Source organism: Pseudonaja textilis, chromosome Z, assembly GCF_049901715.1.
Source record: "Pseudonaja textilis isolate UNSWEBS1 chromosome Z, rPseTex1.2, whole genome shotgun sequence".
Classification (NCBI taxonomy): Eukaryota; Metazoa; Chordata; class Lepidosauria; order Squamata; family Elapidae; genus Pseudonaja; species Pseudonaja textilis.
The window spans coordinates 96,208,589-96,229,342 of NC_142008.1; the positions used below are offsets into that span (position 1 = coordinate 96,208,589).

Below are 20,754 nucleotides of genomic sequence, written 5' to 3' on the forward strand. Positions count from 1 at the left end.
TAAAGAGTTTCCAGTCAGCTACAAATGTAAATGTTACCTTTTCTCTAATCAAAAAAATCAGTTTAGCCATCCCTGCAAGCTCCATTATCATCATAATCTCAGCGCTTTGCTAAAAAAGTGAAGTTCCATAACTTTTTTTCCATCTATTTATCTATTAGTTAGCCAAAAATCTCAGCAGAAAAGCCTCTGGTTTCAATTGCACATTGCAGACAATCCCTGGATCAACAGTCAGTTCTGTTCCTAAATCTAAATTAGTACATGTATTTGCATCCAAAATTTTTCACACATCCACCATATATGATAAAATATCCCTTGATAATTTCCTGAAAATTACTAGCAAAATTAATATTACCTTTGTGCATCTGGCCAGCTCTCACAAATGTAAATCACCCCGATATCTCAGAAGGACATAAATACTGCACAGTTATAGCATCCCCTCCACTCAAGAATTTTTTTATTGTAGTTTTAGTAATATTTGGACCTCACTGTAAAAAAATTATGAAGTTGACAGAGGAATTTTCTAACAAAATTCTATTCTGGAAAAACCACATATGAGAATCCATTTCTAAAACCCCATTTAAACATTCATATGATGTTTAAATTGTACATATACATTGATGATGAAAAATAATCTCAAGTAGAAGGGAAAAAACACATTTGACATAAGGAAATAGCATAAATAAAGGGCGGGGACAATTTATTTGGGTCCAAAGATAGCTACATAAATAGCTTCTACTTCTGTTTCTTTCCAAGTGATCTTGAAATAGTGCACCAGGCATAAAGACATAATCAATTTTACACTAGTCAACCCCCTCCCTCCACAACATATTGTTTTGTAAACCTACCAATAAATGGGATGAATGCAAGTGAATCCTCTGGTGTAGCCAAAGGGGCCACACCCCTCTTGTTTTCTTTATTGGCTGCCGGCGCCGGTGCAGGTGGATCACAAATGTCTGTTTCCTTTAGATCACTGGGGAAGACAAAATTCATCTGTCTTGCAGGAGGAGGCATTTTACGTCCAGTTGGGGGCTTTTGTCGAAGAACCACCTCTTCTTTTCTCTCCTCAGCATCAGACTGAAATGGTTCTAAAGCTTGAGATGAAGAAATCTGCTCAAAAGATTTCACATCATTCTCCTGTTTGCCTGATCTTTGGTCCATTAGGATCTCTGGGCTGCTGGCCAGGAAAGGGTCTGGACAAGTAGAAGGAGCATTTGAAAGCACAGCAGTAGGCAAAGACTTCTCAACGTAAGATGGTGTTGAGTGACTCAACTGCCTTTGAGAAATATTAAATGTTGGAAGGTCACCAAAAGTAGCATCACGGAAAGAAAGAGCATGGAGCAAGCCAGTCCGACGCTGGAATGAAGGGCTGTAGCTTCGGTAGTAATATAACCAGAGTCATCAATGCTCTGGAGGTTGGGCTGAGAAGGGTGTTTTTGCACATGTACAGAGGGAGGATCTCTGGAAGAGGCAGAAGGAATACAAGTACTTGGATGATTAGGCTGGGCTCGGTTAATTTGCCCATGCTGGTAAAACCTGTCTGATGGCAATACGCACCTCCCATAACTAGGAGAAACCAAGTCAGCCTGTTCAAGAGCTTCCATGGATTGCCCATATTTCACCAGATAGTTATCTGATCTTGCACGGTAACTCCAGTTATCATGAGCTGAAGATTGGATTAAAGTTTCTTGGGAAGCACTATGAGACCATCCCCGGGAGGATGAAATGTCTCCCAGATGGTCTTGCGATACACTTCGGTAACGAGGTGACATAGCACTGCATCGCTCCTCTGAAGAGCTTCGCCGTGGTACTTGACTTGAGATCCAGTTGGACAAGGCCTGTTGGCATTCTAGACGGCTAATAGATTTGGGTCCAGCTCGAATGCATTCCCGTGAGGGCCTGCCCTCATGATGAGCATCCTTCAACCCACCATGTGGGTGATGATCAGGAAGATGTTTGGGGGGTCCATAGCAGCCGTGGTTGGGCATAGAGTAAGTAGAAGGAATGTAAGGTGAGGGAGAGGCTACAGAACCTGGACAACTGCTATTGGGGTACTGGGAGAAAGAACCAGAAGCTGGGATATGCCTTGGAATAGGTGCCCGTTGAGTCATTCCATACTGGACTTCCTCTGTACAGTGGGTAGGACTGGAATGGTTGCTAGCGAAATTTTGTTTGGATTCAGTCCAGGCACTTAGATGAGTTTTGTGAACTGCAGTGCTATTCAAAGGAGAAGATGGATCTGAGGACCCTGAATGGTAGGACTGCCTATTATCCACCTGTTGTCCCTGGTAAATTTCAGCTGTTGAAACATCCCGTCTTGACTGAAATGGGTAATTTTTACGAGGATAGCATATAGGTGGTGGTTCAGGAATGCTCTGTGCCCCTCCAGAGTATGGTTCATTTCCCTTTAAGTATGCATCTTGAGAATATGCCTGGAGAAAGGAACAATGAAAAAATGAGTGAGGACTGGTCTAAAAGAGTAAGTTACTGTAAGTCAAATATTTATGTATACAGGCAAATTATATGGAGACTATATTTTAAATTACTTAAATTCTATGACTTTTTATTGATAATATTTCTGTGAATTATCAATTATAAAAATCGGGCTTTGAATGGATCATTTAGGCCAGGGGTCTTCTAATTTGACAGCTTTAAGACTTGTGGACTTCAACTCCCAGAATTCCTCCTCCAGTCATATTAGCTCGGGAATCCTGAGAGTTGAAGTCCACAAGTCTTAAACTTGCCAAGTTTGAAGACCCTTGAATTAGGCCATCAAGTTTAGATTCTTGTTCAGAGCAGGAAGCCAAGTTACAGCTTCCAGATAGGCAACTGTCTAGCCCCAGCTGCACATATATATAATGAAAGGAAAACTACCTCTCTGGAAATTGATTTCACACTTGAACTGTTCTTACTATAAATACATTCTTTGTAATATTCAATGGAATCTGTCTTCCTTAGATTAAATTGTAAGCTAAATGATACCCCCCCCCCCAAAAAAAAAAAATTGTATAGTTTCAATTCTGGTGATATTCAAGAGATATTTAAAAATATGGTTATTCTCCCAAAAGTTCAGGTAGGATTATTGTGGAGCACCATCAGTGATTTGTTAAGTTCCTTTTTTCTCTATTTTACACTGTAAGTTGCCCATTCTGGACTTGAGAGACCTTTAGATCCAATCAGGAAAACAGTCTGACATCCAACATTGAAATCAGATGTTTATCCATGTAACATTTCAAGTATCTGAAGAGTGCTATCACATTCCAACCTCTAAATAAATATTTTCTCAAAACTAAACATATTAAGTTTCTTCATCGGCTTAGTTTCTAGTTCTTGAAAAATATTCAGTTTCTCAGAATCCCTTATAAACCCAGAACTGGATATAATGCATGGCGCAAAGATCTGACAAAAACAAAAACAATTGGAATACTTTACTCCCCATAATTTGACACTTATTCTTCAGTTAATGAAATCTAATATTTGCATGTGCCTCCTTTGCAACTATATTATAGTGCTGATTAATTTAAAGTTTACGATTGACCACTATTCAATTTTTTTCCACAAGTACCATTAACAGGCTAATTATGCCCCATGCTGTATTTTTCAATTTGATTTCAATTTTTTGTTTCCTATATGAGCAATTTTATACTTTGAAATTTCATAATCATTTTCAGCTTGTTTTCCAACTTACAAGATCAGAATTGCAATTCTGACTTCTAATGTATTAGCTTTCCTACCCAATTCTGAATATTTTTTCAGTTGGATAACTATTCCGCCCCCCTTCACTCAAATATTTAATGAAAATATGGAAGAACAGAAGACCTAGGACTGAGTCTTATAATACTCCATTTGATTAAAAAATATTATTGTGCTTTCTTTAAGTCAGATTTTCAAGCTGTCTACACATCTACTTGCCATTCCATCCAACCCACAATTAACCAGCTTGCTAATCAGAATGTCATGTTTCAGATGTAGCTCTGTATTCTAGCATTACACACTGCAGTTCAGCAATGGAATACTTTAAGGCCAATTCTAGCAGTCAGAAATGTTTTCCTTAGCAATCCAGACGCCAAGTCAGCAACAGTAAAGGAGCCAGGAATTGCAGTATGAAGGAAAACTACAACTATATAGTGTTTAGAGGACAGATGCCTTAAGTGATCATATTTTATTCAAGAGTTGTCCCTTTAGCAAAACTAGCTGCTAATACTAGGGATCTAAGGCAAACCATAGACTTATTTTTGGAAGTTAAAAATGGAAGCACTTTAAAATTTTATTATTCCCTGTCTGTGCCTTCTTCTGAACTTAATATCTGAGGATCTTTCTTTCTCTTCCATTTGTTAGCATCACTATTATTCAGCTTCTTGATCCTCTTTCCAATTGACCCTATTATTTAGAGTTGGATCTTCCATAAGACACTCCAGTTTCTAGAGAATAAGATGCTCCTGCACATTGTCATAATCACAAACGTTTTCCTTACTACATACTTATAAATTCACCAGATGTTTACACAGCAGTTGAATCAATTTAGATAGTAAAAGAGTCGTTGAACTTTTAGTTCATATTATTTTAGAACACTTTGTCAACTTCTGGTTTTTGGCATGTTTGCATGTATGTCAAATTGATCAACAAAACAGACCAAAGGTACAATTGTGGGTGCAAAAGCATCCAGTAAGATTTTTGAAAAAGAGTAGCGGGTGTTCTATTACTTATACTTTTCTTTACTGGCTTTCTGAGATGGCAAAAACTTTATTGTGATTATAGAACTAAGGAAGAACCATGACATTTTAAAATTATATTATTACATTGATTTGCCACCCACCTCACAGTGTGAGGCAATCAAGATATGTTGCTTGCCTGCCAGTTGTCTGGCAAACAAGGTGATAATAAATCCAAGGAATTGGAAATATTAAAGGGGCTGGCCACCTAGGGAGACTTCTCCAAAGTTCTCCAAAACAAGGCCCCAATACTCTGAATAGTGAATCTTCTATTAGCATCAGAGATCTATCAGGAGAGAATGTTGATGGTTGGTATCTTTTCCTCAGAAATAATTCCCATTAAATTTAGTGTTGCATGCTCCACCAAAGTAAACATAGCACAGCCGCCTTATATTTATTTTTCATCTTATTTAAACATACCATTCTACAAACCTGTTTTAAAGTCTTAAAGTCAACTCCCTCTCTCCTTCCTCAACCATCAGATTTCCTATAGTTGGAGTTTAGGAAAGTTGAAAATAACATTGGAGATTTGCCAGAGAGCTGCTAGTATTTAAAATCCTTACAGAAATGGATGCTATGTATATACTTTGAATTATGACAATTAAGTATCAGGAAAAGGTTATGTCTTTCATTAAAGAGAAAGGAAGAAAACTAAGAAATGTATAAATCTCTGAAGTTCAGAATGAAAAACAGGCTGATTCATCTCACATCTAACATTCTGCAAGTTGGCAAACTAGGAAATCCTACGTGTACAAAGAAAAGTAAGTTGCATCATAGTGAAAAATATCTGGTAGGGCTTGCTGAGAGATGGCCTGGAAGAAAACCGGTGTGGCTTCTAACCCACCTCACACATGCCTCATTTTCCTAAACTACCACCTAATCATGAAAAGATCTTTGTTAGATAATAACAAAGTCTGAATACCATTCTGGGAATCTAGAAATTCTCAACTGCTCCTGGCCTAGCCATTCTATCACACGCTGGAAACTTGCCCTTGATAGATGAAACCACATTTCAGGCCAGGGATTTGTCAAGTTCCAAAAAAGGAGTTATGTTTAAACCAGACCTTGGCTTAAAGGAGCCATAAGAATGAAAAGAGAAAAGAGACGAAAAGGAAAAAAGGAAAGGCTGGTTACTATGCTATATGGTATTTGTTTATTTCTGTCTAGCAGCAGCTCCTGTGAAGTTAATTAAATACTCAACTTCTCTTGCTTAATCCTGACGCAGGATAACAAGACCATTAAAATACATACGCACTCTATTTTACATACTGCTCAGAAGTAGCTAGGCTTCTCCTTAAATCTAAATTCTGCCTTTCTGTCTGCCAGGAAAAAATCACCCTAGTTCTGGTCAGGATCTGGTCCAATATATATAGCACAATGTTTATTCTTATGAGGATGAAATGCTTAGAATTTAAAATCATTACCTTTGTCTTCTCTGTTATATTTCTAGTCTTGTATTTTTGTTGCGCATTCTCAATCTCCCTTCTTCAAAAAGAGAAATGTTCCCTTCCCCTGGAAATCTCTAATACCCAAGCTAATATTTCTTCTCTTTCTCAATCTTCCTTTTAAGTGTTGCTTTCAGGAGAAAAATGACATAAACTAGGACGCCTCAATGTGGGAGGGGTGAAGGAAGCCAAGAATGTCTCTTTACGCATCCTGTCAAGAGTAACTCTGTAACCCCAGGCTCTGTCATTGGCTGGCTCAGCCGGCTTCCGCACCACAGGAATGCCGACACACCCCTGTGAGGCACCAGGACAGGGGGAAACCCACACAAAGGTTCCTTTGCTTTGAGATGTGTAAAAACAAAAGCAACTTGGGGTAACAGTGCCTTGCACAGACCTAGAGTTACTGCATCTCTGGCTGCCAATGCTTAATTGTAGGCAGAGTAGTGCTTGATACAATTCCAAAATGCCTTTGTCTGAATTTGTTGGGAGACTATTATAACAGAAGTTCCTGCAATTGTGATAGACAGACAGACAGATAGACGATTGATAGATAGATAGATAGATAGATAGATAGATAGATAGATAGATAGATAGATAGATAGATAGATAGATAGATAGATAGATAGAATTGAAGACAAAAAGAACAAAGAAACAAAGAGGTGAAAAAGCCAAAAAATAGCAAAAAAATAAGAAGAATATAGTCTTTCCCTGCTGTTTTTTGCAATTAATACAACATAAACCTGGCTCTGAACCAGGAATGGGTGATCTTTCACACAATACTTCTCAGCTCCAACTCCCAGAAGCCATGGACAATTGGTCCAATTGTAAGAGATGTTGATACTTCTATGGCAGCAACATCTGAAGCAAGTCAGCTTTACTAAACTAAGTGATATAAGCAAGCAGAGGGCTATACTTTCATCCCCTGATTTTAATACCACCTCATTTAGAATTCTAGCTATGAAGAATCCAAAGCTTGTACATCCTTTTAAGCAAGGGTGGGATTCTACCAGTTCACTATTCACTAGAACCGGTTGTTAACATTCTAAGCAGTTCGGAGAACCAACTGTTAGAAGAAATTACTGGCCTAATCCTGTAAGGAAGGCAGGAAGGAAACATTCTGGTATTGATTACAGAAACTGCCTCTCCGTTAACCCTTATTACATTCTTGGCAGGACTAGACTTCCTGTCTCAGGAACCTCTCTGGAGTTTTCTTTCCCTCTTTTGCTGGTACTTTGCTTGTGTGGAGTGACCATTCAAAGTTACAATGGCACTGAAAAAAGTGACTTATAACCATTTTTCACACTTACGACTATTGCAGCATCCCCACAGTCATGAGAGGCCAGGCAAGGAGATGCGTGCCTCGATTTGAGTGACGTTGAGTTGGCCACACCCAGCCAGTCACATTACCACCAAGCCACACCCACCAACTAAGCCACGCCCACAGAACCGGTTGTTTAAAAAATGAATCCCACCCCTGCTTTTAAGGCCCCAATAAAAATAGGTTTTGTTGTTTGCTCAATTTTTTTTAAACCCATCATGGACTAATAAATACAGTGTTTTCTTTGTTTGCTCTTATACTCTGGTATCTAATCAACCTGGGATATTCATTCCAATTTGTAAATCACCTTGGTTGTCTTAATGTTATTTATAACCCTGAAAGAACGCGTCTTTTGGCATTCTCAGTTTGTTGAAGAGGAAATACAAGAGTTCTTTCTTTGGGCTCCCAAGGAGCCATGAGCAAGTTATTTGTCATTGAGTCTTAGTGTATAACATGAATAACACTAGTTTCCTCTGCAAAACCATGTTGTAAGCACAAAATCAATCCAGAAGGAGATATTATGAATATGGAATCTTGGCCACACAGTATGTAATTTCTAGAATGAAATACCTAGAAATCTCAATTCTTATTTTGGAAAAAATAAAGCAAATTTCTAGTCCTTTATCTATGAAGATAAACTTCATAGAGAAACTATTCTATTTTTTTACTACTTGTAATACAAAATATTATCTACAATAAACCTTAGCTGAAATTAAAAATTATAGGCAATTTTACAAAATGCATATATTTTAAAACACAAACACCATCTGGTGAGAATGGTAGACCAGCTTCATTTTAAAACTCACGTGGAAAACCTTGAACATTGGGAAGCAATCATGACAACAAGGGGGATTCTTCACAAACACTAAGGACACTGTTATTTCGATGCTAAATGATGTACTCTTGTTCAGAACCCCTCCCTAAAACAGAACATTAATGATAATATTGGGGTTGAGCCTGCCTATATTATTTGTACTATATATTGTTCTGGCTGCGGCAATCTAATTTTTGACCCAACTATATGTCAAATTCAGAACACAGAATTAGTGGAGAATGATAAACAAGGCTCTTTAAGCCCTGCTTCTTTACTCTAGGCTTTCATCTGCCATTCTTTGTCCATAAGTGCCTCATCCTGAAGGTTTTCTTCCATTCAAATCAACAGACACCAGAGTGTTTTAGTGTATGTTTGGGTATGTACATACATGAGTATGTGTAGGTGCACTTAAATCCTCAAAAGATACTTGGTGAAAATATCAAGCCCAACTTGTTGTCCAGTCAACAGCTGGGAGAATATCTATTGGCCCTGGCAAACAACTTACCAATTGCAGAATATCCTCATCTTTTGGCATAATGGAGAGTTCCAAAGCATCTTCACTGCAGAAGAGAGAAGGCATTTTTTAAAAGATGAATGATGAATAGGAATTTTCAACCACATTGCACCGCAACAAAGCTCAAGCAGGGTTGTGTTCAAAGGCAGACATTAGATACCCAGATTCCAAATTGGCAATTGGTTGTTACAACACATTTGTGTTCTGTTTGATGGACTCCCACTAGCATTCCTAATTTGGTGTTCTCCAAATGTGTGGGATTATGTTCTCCCCATTATCTTTAGCATTCTGGCCATCCTGGTAGAAAAAATAGGGAGTGTAATCTGATAAATCCAGCAGAGCTCAGTTTAGAAAGATTGGATTATCTTTAAAAATCCCATGCACACACACACAAAATTGCTAAATTAATAGTCTAGAATTATCTAAGGGCACTATTGTTCTCTACATACACCGACAGTCACATTTCTTTTATCCAAACCAATACCAGTATGTCATGGGTATGAAACATGATATAGTGTTATCCACAATGAGCTCTCGGGACTATAATAATAATAATAATAATAAAAACTATGTAGTAATTTCATGGAATTATTGCTGCAAAGCATTTGTCTTACCTTTATGATTCTCAATAAAGGTGATTGGCTTTCTTGGCTAAACATGAGATCCATACTATATATTATCAGAAGATATTAAAGAAAAAAATCTACAAGAATGGGAGAAGCTATGGTGATCAGCAGTTGCTAAACTACCATTCCTACGCCATAGGCCAAGCTGGGTACGGCTCTGCTTGGAGCTGCAGTTGAGCTATATCTGGAGAAATGTAGACTCCTCACTTCTGTTTTAAAATGAATTCCATTTAATGAAAACAGACTTTGAATGGAGAAAGGATGGAGAGAAAGAAATGCCTATTTTTTTCCTGTGCATAATATTTTTCCATAAAACCAATATATATGATACTAACATGGCTCTTCTATTTGAGTTTCAGATACTTTTAATTACAGGGGTCAGCAATCTTTCCAGAAATAAATACCTTCAGTATTACCATCAGTCAATTTTGATTAAGTACCTTTTAATGTAAATTATTTTTAATATATCAAGAATCTCATGAGAACATAGGATTCTCCGTAAAGATGACTTTCTCATAAGATCTCACTCTCCTCCATTCTTTCAGCAAACTAACTGCATTGCAATATTTTTGTGGTCTATCTGAACCCAATATTAATTTTTTAATACAAATGGCATAAAAGACTAATTAAAACATCAGAGGTTAAATGTACCAGGAGAATCACAATGTGATATTATATATTTTATTGATTAGTCAATTGATCATATCAAATAAGAGTGTATTACAATAAAGTCAGAAAAAATTACAGTGAACTAGGTTAAAATAGCCAGTGAGATAAAATAGAATAAAATCTAAGGCAAGATAAAAGTGAAGATAAAATATAAGATAAAAATAGTATAAGGCAAAACAGCAGAGAACTTTATTAAGCCAATTCATTATGTAAAATTGATATGAAAATTCAAATAAGTAAAAAGAAAACTTTATAATACATAATCATCTCTACAATTAAATCAAATTAAGGTATTCTATTCTCTTTAATGTGTATTAAATTTTTTAAATTATTAAATCTCTTTAATTGTAATGAAGATTACAATCTTATTTATGATGTGCAGGTCAGTTCCCTAAAATAAGCAAGACTTTTTTCCCAGGTGTCTCCCAATATTTTTTAGTTTTTAAATTAAAGGTCCAAATAAACAGCCCTTTCTCGAGAGTGAAATTTGCTGTCAACAAAAATGTGTCCAGTATCTTCAATGGGTGATACTTCACAAATGCACAATCTTTCTTCAATTGGAACTCCCATGCCTTACCATAAAGTCCAGTCGAGTCGAGCTCTAGAAAAAGCACTTCAGAGATGTTGAGGCATGTAACTTTTTAAACATTTTTTTCTAAGCCTGATTTGTGTTGAGCTAGCCACTTCGAAAACTTGGCACATTTAAGTACTGCAATATTATCTTGGGCAGCCACATCAATAACTTTTGTATGCTTCCCTGCCTTTAGATCTGACTGGGCTGGGAACGAGGTAGAGAATCCATATTGAGAGATGACATCTGAAAGTTGAGTGGCCCAAGTGCGAGTAATTGTTCTTGTGTAATTGTTCTTTGAAACACAACTTGACTAGGCCTATGAATAAGATCTTCAGCCAGTAATTATACAGTAATTATTAAATGGCTTTGTACGGAGGTATGCCCAATTCTGCCTTACTGCTTGGGTTGAGGTAGACTTATACACCAAAATACTTTTCAGAAAAGTAGATTGTATCTGTTCTAGTAAGGACACATTTATATATATCCCCACAATTCTGTACCAAATGGGATCATTAAGACTATTTTAATACTATATACCCGTGATGGCGAACCTACGGCACGCATGCCAGAGGTGGCACGCAGAGCCCTCTCTCTGGGCACACGCACCGTCACCCCAGTTCAGCTCTGCCGTGCATGCACGTTGCGCCTCTCACCAGCCAGCTGATCTTTGGGTCTCTGCCACACATGTATAAGGTTGCACAGGAATCGCATGTGCAGGAGGCAGGGTGCACATACAACAGTCATATACATATGCATGGGGCTCACACGTGGATGTATGCATGCACAGGTGAGGTGCATGCACAGGGGTCACAGGGGTTGTGCGCACATGCATGGGGCAGGGTATATGTGCAGGACGTGTGCCCGCGTTGCATTTTGGGGATGCACGTGCACGCTTTGGGCATTTGGTGCCAAAAGGTTAGCTATCACTGCTATATATTGTTCTTTTGTAACTGGAATTAGAAAACCTGGGTAGCTTTTGTTGGTAAGCTGCCTTACGGCCCTGGGACAGGCTGTAGCCCTTAAAGAACTTATATTAAAATATGGGAGACAAGAACCTGTTTCTCTGAAAAGAAGTCCTAAGTTTAGATGTTCTATGCATTCCCCGTCCAGCTCCAATTATATGTGCCGTTCCTATTTCCAAAAATGACCTTAGTTTTTGATTTATTGATGTTCAGATAGTTGAGTCCGCAGTACATATTAAACTGCACAGCAGTCTTCTATCCCCACCTGGGTGTGTGATATCAATAACATGTCATCTGCATAAAGCAGAATGTTTATATGTTTATTTTTAACTTTAGGCATATACATATCAGTAGAACGAAGGGACTTTGGGATGTTATTAAAGGGTTAAAAAGAATGGGAGCCATTCCTTGCCTGACTTCTTTGATGATGCTAATTTTCCCTGTAGAAAATTTCTGTGGGCATAAGGAAAATATGACAATCACAGAGGCCTTATACTGGAATTTAACAGTATAAGCAAAAAAAGGTCTTCTCTTTACTGTGCCCTTCCATCCCAGTTCTTCCTTTCTCTTTGACTTTCTGTGCTGGGCCGACCCAGAAGTTAAAGCCAGGTATCAAGATTTATTCATCCCCAGCTGTTAACTAGATCTTTTATACTGCAATCAAACCAACATTGTACAGAAATTCAGAGAGATTACATAGTTTATTTTTCCATTCTTCTACATTCCATGTTAATATAGGAGCACCAGATAAAATAAATTGGCAGCTATGATTTGATATTGTTGTGTATATAAATCCAGCCTATAAATCTGGCTGAGTGCTGAACCGTAATAATAACTTTAATAGAGAAGTATTTATTTCAGTATGCTTACTCAGAGGCACAATGCAAGATTATTTAGCCAATTTCACATTATAGGTATGTGAAATTTCAAGGACTTTTGTAATGGTCTCAAGATGTTTCATAATATAGAAATCAGTATTGACTAAAAAAACTGATTAAGTGCATGGAGAGCAAGGATTTTCCAATATCTATTACAATATTTAAATAAATTTAACTTAGCTTTTGTCCTGCCTCTGTATGTTTCTCAAAGGTCAAATGTGGCTCTCAGTCTGCTTTAGGTGTTTTCAAAACCTCCAGATTGTTGTGGTCTATCCACACATCAAAGGGGGATTTACTGCCTTCTAGACCAGGGGTCGCCAACCTTTTGGACCTCAGGGACCATCAAACTCATAATTTTAGATCCCAGGGACCAATAACCGGTTCTGTGGGTGTGGCCTAATTTGTGGGTGTGGCTTGGTGGTCATGTGACTGGCTGGACATGGCTTGTCATGTAAATATTATAAATATTTATATAAATATTGATTTTTTTATAAAAAAGAGCAACTTTTACCCAAAATCAGGCAAAGCAGGCAGATTAAGTTGCTCACAGAATCATTCAGTGATCTAGCTATCTGCCATTGGCTAGCTCAGTCTCTCAAATTTGCTTTCTGTGAGTCTGCCCTGAATTTGCTTGCAAGCAAACCTTCAGTCTTAAGGGAGGTTCGGCGGTGCTGAGCTGAAGATCTAAAAACTAGCTAGAAAGCAAGAAATCCAACCATTTTCTGCTTCCTAGCTAATCTAAATCTCCCAGCGCAGCAGAATAGATGATGGTCAGAAAAAGGAAAAATAGCAATTTAGCAGGCAAGTTTGCCAGGTAAGGAGTGAGTGGGCAGGGAGGGTTCCCGTGGGCCATATGGGTGGCGCAGCCTTGTGTTTCTGCGCAGCCTGGATTAATTGCTCTATGGGGGTGCTCTGGGGGATGAGATTTCTCTGCAGCCCACCAAAATTTTCTCACGGCCCACCGCGACTGCTGTTCTAGAAAGTGTCTCCAGATGAGGAGAGTTGACTGCACGTAAGCTTCCTCTTTCTAGGATGCCCATCCTCACTCAGAATTGGAAAGTTTTCTATAGGTGTAAGCTGCAAGGTCCCTTGGTTGCTTTTCAGGAAAAGACAGCCCTGACTGCCACATCACGAACATTGGCTTAAATAACAAACTTGCTTTTAGGTCTGGGTGTTTTAGTATGGACTCAACTGTGAATAGGCATTTAATTTTTTCCAAAGCTCCTTGTCAGTCCTGTTACCATTTTCTCCCCCCCCGACCCCCCTCCCCCGGCATTTTCAGGGATGCCACAGCGAAGCAAGTAGAGGAAAGGGGGGTGGAAGAGATAGCTAGAGGAATGTAGCCATAATAAAATTCTTTCTTCTGAGAACCAAGAACTTTCCCACCAGGTGCAAGGAGGTGGGATCTGCAACCTATCGACCCTTGGACTGTGTCCTGATTGGACCATTTGATGGATTACATGGGCAGGGGAGAAAGAATTCTACTTTTAACTAAGTGAGAAACCCGAGGAGGGTTTAGAGTCGGGTTCCCCAGATATGCCAATATGTCATGCCTAATAAATTGATACTTTGAGGAACATGCCTGCCTTGGAATTGTGTTGGGTGTGTTACTTGGAACTGTTTGGCCTTCCATTGTTCATTTGAGGGCTGGTTCAGCTTAGGTTTTCGCTCTCCCTTAGTCTTTAGGAGGTTAGTAATAAGATGTACTGTTTGGGTGTATGAGGGGATGAATTGCCAATAGAAGTTAGCAAATCCCAGGAAGCTTTGGAGCTTTTTTGGGATATGCGGGGTCCCCCATTATAGTATTGCTCACACCTCTCCACCTCCTTGTGGGAAATGTGGTACTCAAATAGACAATTTTATCCTTGTGGAATTCATACTTGGAGAGTTTTGGGTGTAATTGAGTGACGCGGAGCTTTTTCAATACTGCTCTGACCAGCTTTACATATTCTCCATAGTTTCAGTGTAAATCAGAATATCAGTTAAGTAAACTACGACCCATTTATACAAGATCCCCTTGTAGCCCAAAAGGCAACACTCAGAATTGGAAACACCCCAAGAGGCAATTGAAGGCTGTTGTCTACTCATCTCCTTCTTTAATTCATACTCGGTAATGTGCTTCTCTGAGGTCTAATTTTGTAAAAATCTTTCCGTTGGCTAGGGAGAGACATCCCAGTGGCAAGGGGGAGACATTTTCAACACAAATGGCATTTAGCTGCATAGGCGAAGGAACCCATCTTTTTTCTCTCAAAATAGTACATTATTTTGCTACTTGAATGTGCTAGATTCTATAAAGGATTGGAGCATCTAATTCCCTTGGAATCTCTCTCTCTCTCTCTCTCTCAAAGCCAAATACCACTAACTCATCATGAATTATCTAGAACCATAAAGTCTACAAACTTGAAATTTGGCATGTATATTCCTCTTCGGCTTCTAGGTGCTTGCTAAGAAAGGGTTTTTTGAAATGACCATTAGATCATTATTATTTCTTAATACATTAATTAACATGCTCTGATGCTAAGGAGTTCTACTCCGCCTCCCCACCTGAAAAGAATTCTGTTCCAACTGCCAGTTCCCTTCTATTAACACACTCTGATGCTAAGGAGCTAGACCAGGGGTGTCCAACCTTTCAGCTTCCCTGGGCCACATTAGAAGATGAAAATTTGGTTTGGGCCGCACATAAAACAAAATAACAGTAACGATACCCGATCATCCCCAAAAACCATGGAAAACATAGTTAACATATTAAATTTATCTGGAAATGAAGTTAGTGAGATGTTTTTATTATTTATTAAAAATTATTTATTTTTTATCATGTTTTTTTTATCACCGTTTTTTTATCACAGTTTATTTTCGGCCAAATTTTGCCGGGGGAGAAAGCTCGCCCGCCTCACGCCTACCTCTCCTCCTGCAAATGGCCCAGCTGGATGAGGCAGGACTGGAAGGCAGAAGCAGCAGCAGCGGTGGCGGGGGAAGAAGCGGCGGGGGTGGCGGCGGGGGCAGAAGCAGCGGTGGGGGCAGAAGCAGCAGCGGCGGGGGCAGACGCGGCGGCGGTGCCGGCAACAGCAAGAGGTGGCGCTCTGACGGCGCCCGCCTTTTCTCTTGCTGCTTGGCCTGGCGCTCGCCTCGCCCCGCCTCGCGCCTGCCTCTCCTCCTCCTCCTCCTCGCCGGCTCTGGCACGAAGGTTGGGGTGGGCACTGGGCCGCATTATGAGGCGACCTGGGCCGCATGCGGCCCGTGGGCCGCGGGTTGGACAAGCCTGAGTTAGACATTCTATTCCCCCTCCCCATCTGAAAAGAAACTCGTTCCAACTGCCAGTTGCCTCACAAGGTTGCGGAACACCAGTAGGTAGCATTCTTCACCATCACACTCCATTATCCTCTAGCTGTAAAAGTCAGCAGCAGAAACGGTCTTCTTGAGACCCATCTTTGAGGTATATTGATGTAATAGCCATCTTATCCATAGTGGAACATCAGAAAGTACTGGAGAGCTCAGAAGCAGTCTGGACTTCTTACAGTACTAAATGTCAGAACCTCACCAAAATGTCTAAGCCTTCCACCTATGGAACTGCTTCCGGGCTCAAGGCAGCGGGAGCGATCTTCCCTTATATGTTTCAATCATCGACCACCAAGCCAATGGATTGTGAAACGGATTTCTCCTGCATAGCCCTAACACAAAATGTCGCACAGATATTCAGCTAGTCATAGAATATAATTTTGGCTTGGATAATTTTGCTGTTGGAAATATTTCTATGGAATAGTCTTGGGCGTGGGTAATATGTCTGAATCCCGCTCATTCCGGTGCTCTTTGGGAATCAGAAGGGGCACCTTTTCCTGTTCACATGCCTTTTTTAGAAAAGCAGTTTTTAATTCCTCTAACATGTCCCTGCTCCTGCTTGTAAGTGCAGTTGAAAGTTTCCAGTTAATGTTGAGCATGTTGAAATCACCCAGATTACAGTCCTTCCCTTGATTACCATCTGGGTTATCTTCTCAACCCGAATCCTCTGAATGTCCTGTTGACTGATCCTTCTTCAGTTTGTCATCAAAACCAGAGAGTTTCAAGTAGATCACATGTTTTCTGAAATAGTAGCAATAGTTTTCTGACATAAATGGCAACTCCACCCCAACCCATTTTCTACTGTCTCTTCTGTATACTATGTAGCCTGGGATACTTATATCCCAATCATTTGAATCCCTGAACCATCTCTCTGTAATTGCAACAAGAACGAAGCTCTCCCTGAACATAACAGCTATTATGAGTAATGGTGGCACGTGGTTAGAGTGCAGTACTACAGGTTACTTCTGCTGACTGCCCACTGTCTGCAACTTGGCAGTTCAAATCTTACCAGGCTCAAGGTTGACTCAGCCTTCCATACTTCCGAGACGGGTAAAATGAGAACCCAAATTGTTGTGGGCAATATGCTGACTCTCTCAACTGCTTAGAGAAGGCTGTAAAAACACTGTAAAGTGGTATATAAGTTTAAGTGCTATTGGTATTAGTTCAGAAAGTCTACTGCCTAAACTGTGAGCATTAGTGCACATGGTATGGCACACACTATCAAAATCTTGATTTTTTTTCTTAAGAGCAACCTTACTACTATTAACCGCACAAACATCTATCTTAGAAATAATGATAACCCCATTAGATTTAGTTTTAGATTTAGAAGGGGACAAAAATATTCTGTATCAATTAATTCTTTGTCTCCATTATTCAGTTTAAATACTTCTCCAGAAAACCCCAAATTTAATACTAAATAACTCAGTTCCTTTCTGTGATGAATGCAAACCATCTCTTCTATTCATCTTTTTATCAGACCAACTGTAAATAACATGACCAACATAACAAAAGCCTTCAACTTTATACTACTCTTTTAGCCACATATTGAACATACATGCTGGTTTTTTTTTCCCTTTTGGAAAAAAAGCATCTAAAATAATAAGACTGAACCCTAACCTGCTAAGTTCCTGGCCCAAACTCTGGAAATCTTTTTGCACAGAAAACACATGTGGTTTTGGTTTTTTTTGCACAGATCATTGGTGCAAATATGTACAACAATATCAATATCAAAATCCCTACTAGTATTCTTGACAATCTTAACAATGTGCTTCTTTTCTCTGCTGGGTATAGCACCAGGTGGTATCTCATTTCTTTCAAAACTACTACATCCTTTCCTAACTAGACACCTCTTACAGTTGAATCACCAACCAGAAGATAGTTTTATTTTTAAATAGCTTTCCCTTATCCAAGACAATTTGTTCCTCGTGGACCACAATTTCTTGTCCAGTTGAGTCATTATCATCACAAACAGCTGTACTTGCCATCCTTATTATTCTTACTAAGTTCACCAGTGACACTATCACTATTAAGCAGTGACACATCAAAAGCATCATGCTTATGGTCCACAACTCTCACTTTGCGAGATCCAACCATACTACCTTTTCCTGTCTTTGTGGAACAGGAGGCTGATAACTGGGCAGGCAGCTCAGCAGAAGATACTGGCTGAGTTGGCTACCTAATTTCACCTGAAGAGCACAAACTAAAGATTCTAGATAAACAATCTGTCCATCTAAACTAGTGATCTGCATACAAATACGATAGTACCCAATAGGACAGTACCCAAGGACAGTACTTAAAAACAGTACACTGGCAAAACAAGTTGCACTAAACTAAACCAGACATTCTAAAAATAAAACTGAAATCACATAAGCATTTACTAAGGATGAAGTACTGCTGTTTTCAAAATACTGCTGTTTTTAAGACTACACTTTTCCTCAGATGCACATTTCTGGTCGGATGTTCTGAGAACCTACCAGGCGAGTCATACTTTTGTCTGAAACTTTTCAGGCAACCAAATTAAATTACTTTAAAATATCCTGCACTGCCAATTTTCATTCATGGACTCATGGATTCCAAACCTGCAGCTGTCTTCATTTTTCTGGGGCTGTTCGTGGCAGTGCTGGTGGTCTCCCAGTTTGCTCAGCTGGACAAGGGCTGGCCTGAGAATGTTGAGGAAGCGTAGATTTGGCTCTGGGAACTCTCACATGGCCTCTGCTCTTCTCTGTCAAATGACCTGCCCCCACAATGTAGGTAGAGGCCTCCCAATGCCGATGGTCATTTTGTGCCTGTTTCAGGCAGGTCTGACTGGCACAGGGGTCCTCATGAATTGGTGTTGCTTCTCACACCACCATGGGACCTGGCACCTTTGCTTTGCACCTCTTCACTGTTCTTTGTTTGAGATAGCTATTAATATTAAGACACTGGTGCATCAACTCGTGATGGGTGGGAGGCATTCCTGCCCTGCCTATCTCACCTGTCCTGAAACTGGTCTGTAAGGGCCTCCTCATTACATTTGAGGCCCTGGCTTACCCAGGCAAAACTCACCAATTTACTCGGCCACCTCTTGCTACTCATTTCAACTTCAGTAGATGCCTGTTGGTAGTCTGGACTTTCACAGGATCCTCATACATGCACTTCAACTGAGCACAAATCCTGCGAAGTCACCTAAGAGCAGCAAAGTGAGAAACAGGGTGGCTGACCTGACCAGAGGACTTGTCACCAGACTAACCATGAATGCTGGCTGTTTTTAAGAATCCACATTTGTTCAGATGCACACATCAGGTCAGATCCTTTCTAAATGAGCAACTGGCAAGTATGGCATTTCTCTGAAACTTTTAAGGCCATCAAATTACTTTAAAATGCACCGCACTCCTGATTTCCATTCATGGACTCGGCACAGTTATTTTATTGGAAGAGGTCCCCTCTAGTTCTTCCTTGTCCTCTGCTCACTCTATTCCAGAACAGATTGGCTGGCCATAACAACAGCTGATCCTCCTTATCCCAATTACGGATCCATTTAAGTAAAGGATAATGCCAAGGATGAAAAGGGAGAGAATAAAAAAGGTGAATAAAAGAGCCATAATGGTGCAATAGTTGGATTTCAGTATTGCAGGCTAATTTTGCATTCCAGTTGCCGGAGTTTGATCCTGTCTGGTTTAAGATTGACTCATCCTTCCATCCTTCCGAGGTTGGTAAAAAGAGGACCCAGATTATTGGGGACAATATGTTCATTCTGTAAACCACTTGAGAGGGATATAAAACATTATGAAAAAATATATAAATGCTATTGCCAAAGCAACAGCTGTCACCAGTCCCAAGTGACTTCTGTGAGTACTTAAGTATTAATTGTGTAATGACCCAGGAAAAATAATTAATCCCAATCTGCGGCTGTCCTCAGTTTGCTGGGGCTGTGTTCTTGGCAGCTCTGGTGGTCTCCCAGCTTGCTTAAGCTAAACTAAGGGCTGACCTGAGAATGTTAGGGGAGAGTCCTTTTGTGCCTGTTTCACGCACAGTTGAGCATAACTGAGTTGCATAGGGTTCCTCATGAGTTGGTGTCGCTTCTCACACCACTATGACAACCCAGCTTTGCACTTCCTCACTATTCTTTGCTTGAGGCAGCTATTAATATGAAGAAAAAAGTGCATCAACTCTTAAAGCATTGGAGTCATTCCTGCCTTGCCTACTAATCCAACAGCTTCGCCCCTTCTGAAACTGGTCTGCAAAGGCCACCTCATCAGGCGAAAGTCTCCAATGTAGTTGGCCAACTGCTGCCACACATTTCAACTCCTGCAGATGCCTGTTAGTGGTCTGGACTTTCTCAGGATCCTGAAACTTCCACTTCAACTGAGCACAACCTGCAAAGTCACCCAAGAGCAGTGAGAAATGGGTTAGCCAACCTGCTGAAGGATTTATCAACAGGCTAATGGTCCAGATACTTGCAAATGGGCCAGTTGCGATGATAGACAGGCATCTTCTTGGATCAGCTAAGCACTGTCATCCAAAATTGTTCAATGTGGCTGACTTGGTGTGTCCATGCATGCGAAGACCAGGGAGTTTCACAGCTTCGTTCAAGCACTGCTAATCCCTAATATTACTTCCCAGATCCTACTCACAAGAAAGCAAAGTCCCAATGAATCCAAGTCAGCATAGCCAAGACATGAAGTCAAAAGCAAGTTCAAAGTCTGAAAACAAGTAACAAGTTCGCAAATCCACACCCCAAAGTCGAAGCACAAGTTCAAATTCCACGTACTGTAACCAAAGCCAAGGTCCAAGTCCAGAATCTAAGTACTAAACTACAAGGTCCAGCTATGAGGTCAAAAACCAAGGCACTGTCCAGAATCAGAAAAACATGAAGTCAGAGCACAGACACAGCAGGAAAGCAAATAGACCAGTTGCCTCCAACTTTATT

At 39.9% G+C, this 20,754-nt stretch overlaps 1 protein-coding gene across 1 annotated transcript in view; it reads right to left on the bottom strand.

Moving 5' to 3' along the window:
- The window catches only part of ARHGAP23 (Rho GTPase activating protein 23), a 129,037-nt gene that overhangs the window by 44,052 nt on the left and 64,231 nt on the right, over positions 1-20,754 (bottom strand). The window contains 3 exon segments of the mRNA XM_026710871.2: positions 846-1,382; positions 1,385-2,429; positions 8,792-8,846. Coding sequence (XP_026566656.2) covers positions 846-1,382; positions 1,385-2,429; positions 8,792-8,846 — 1,637 coding nt within the window.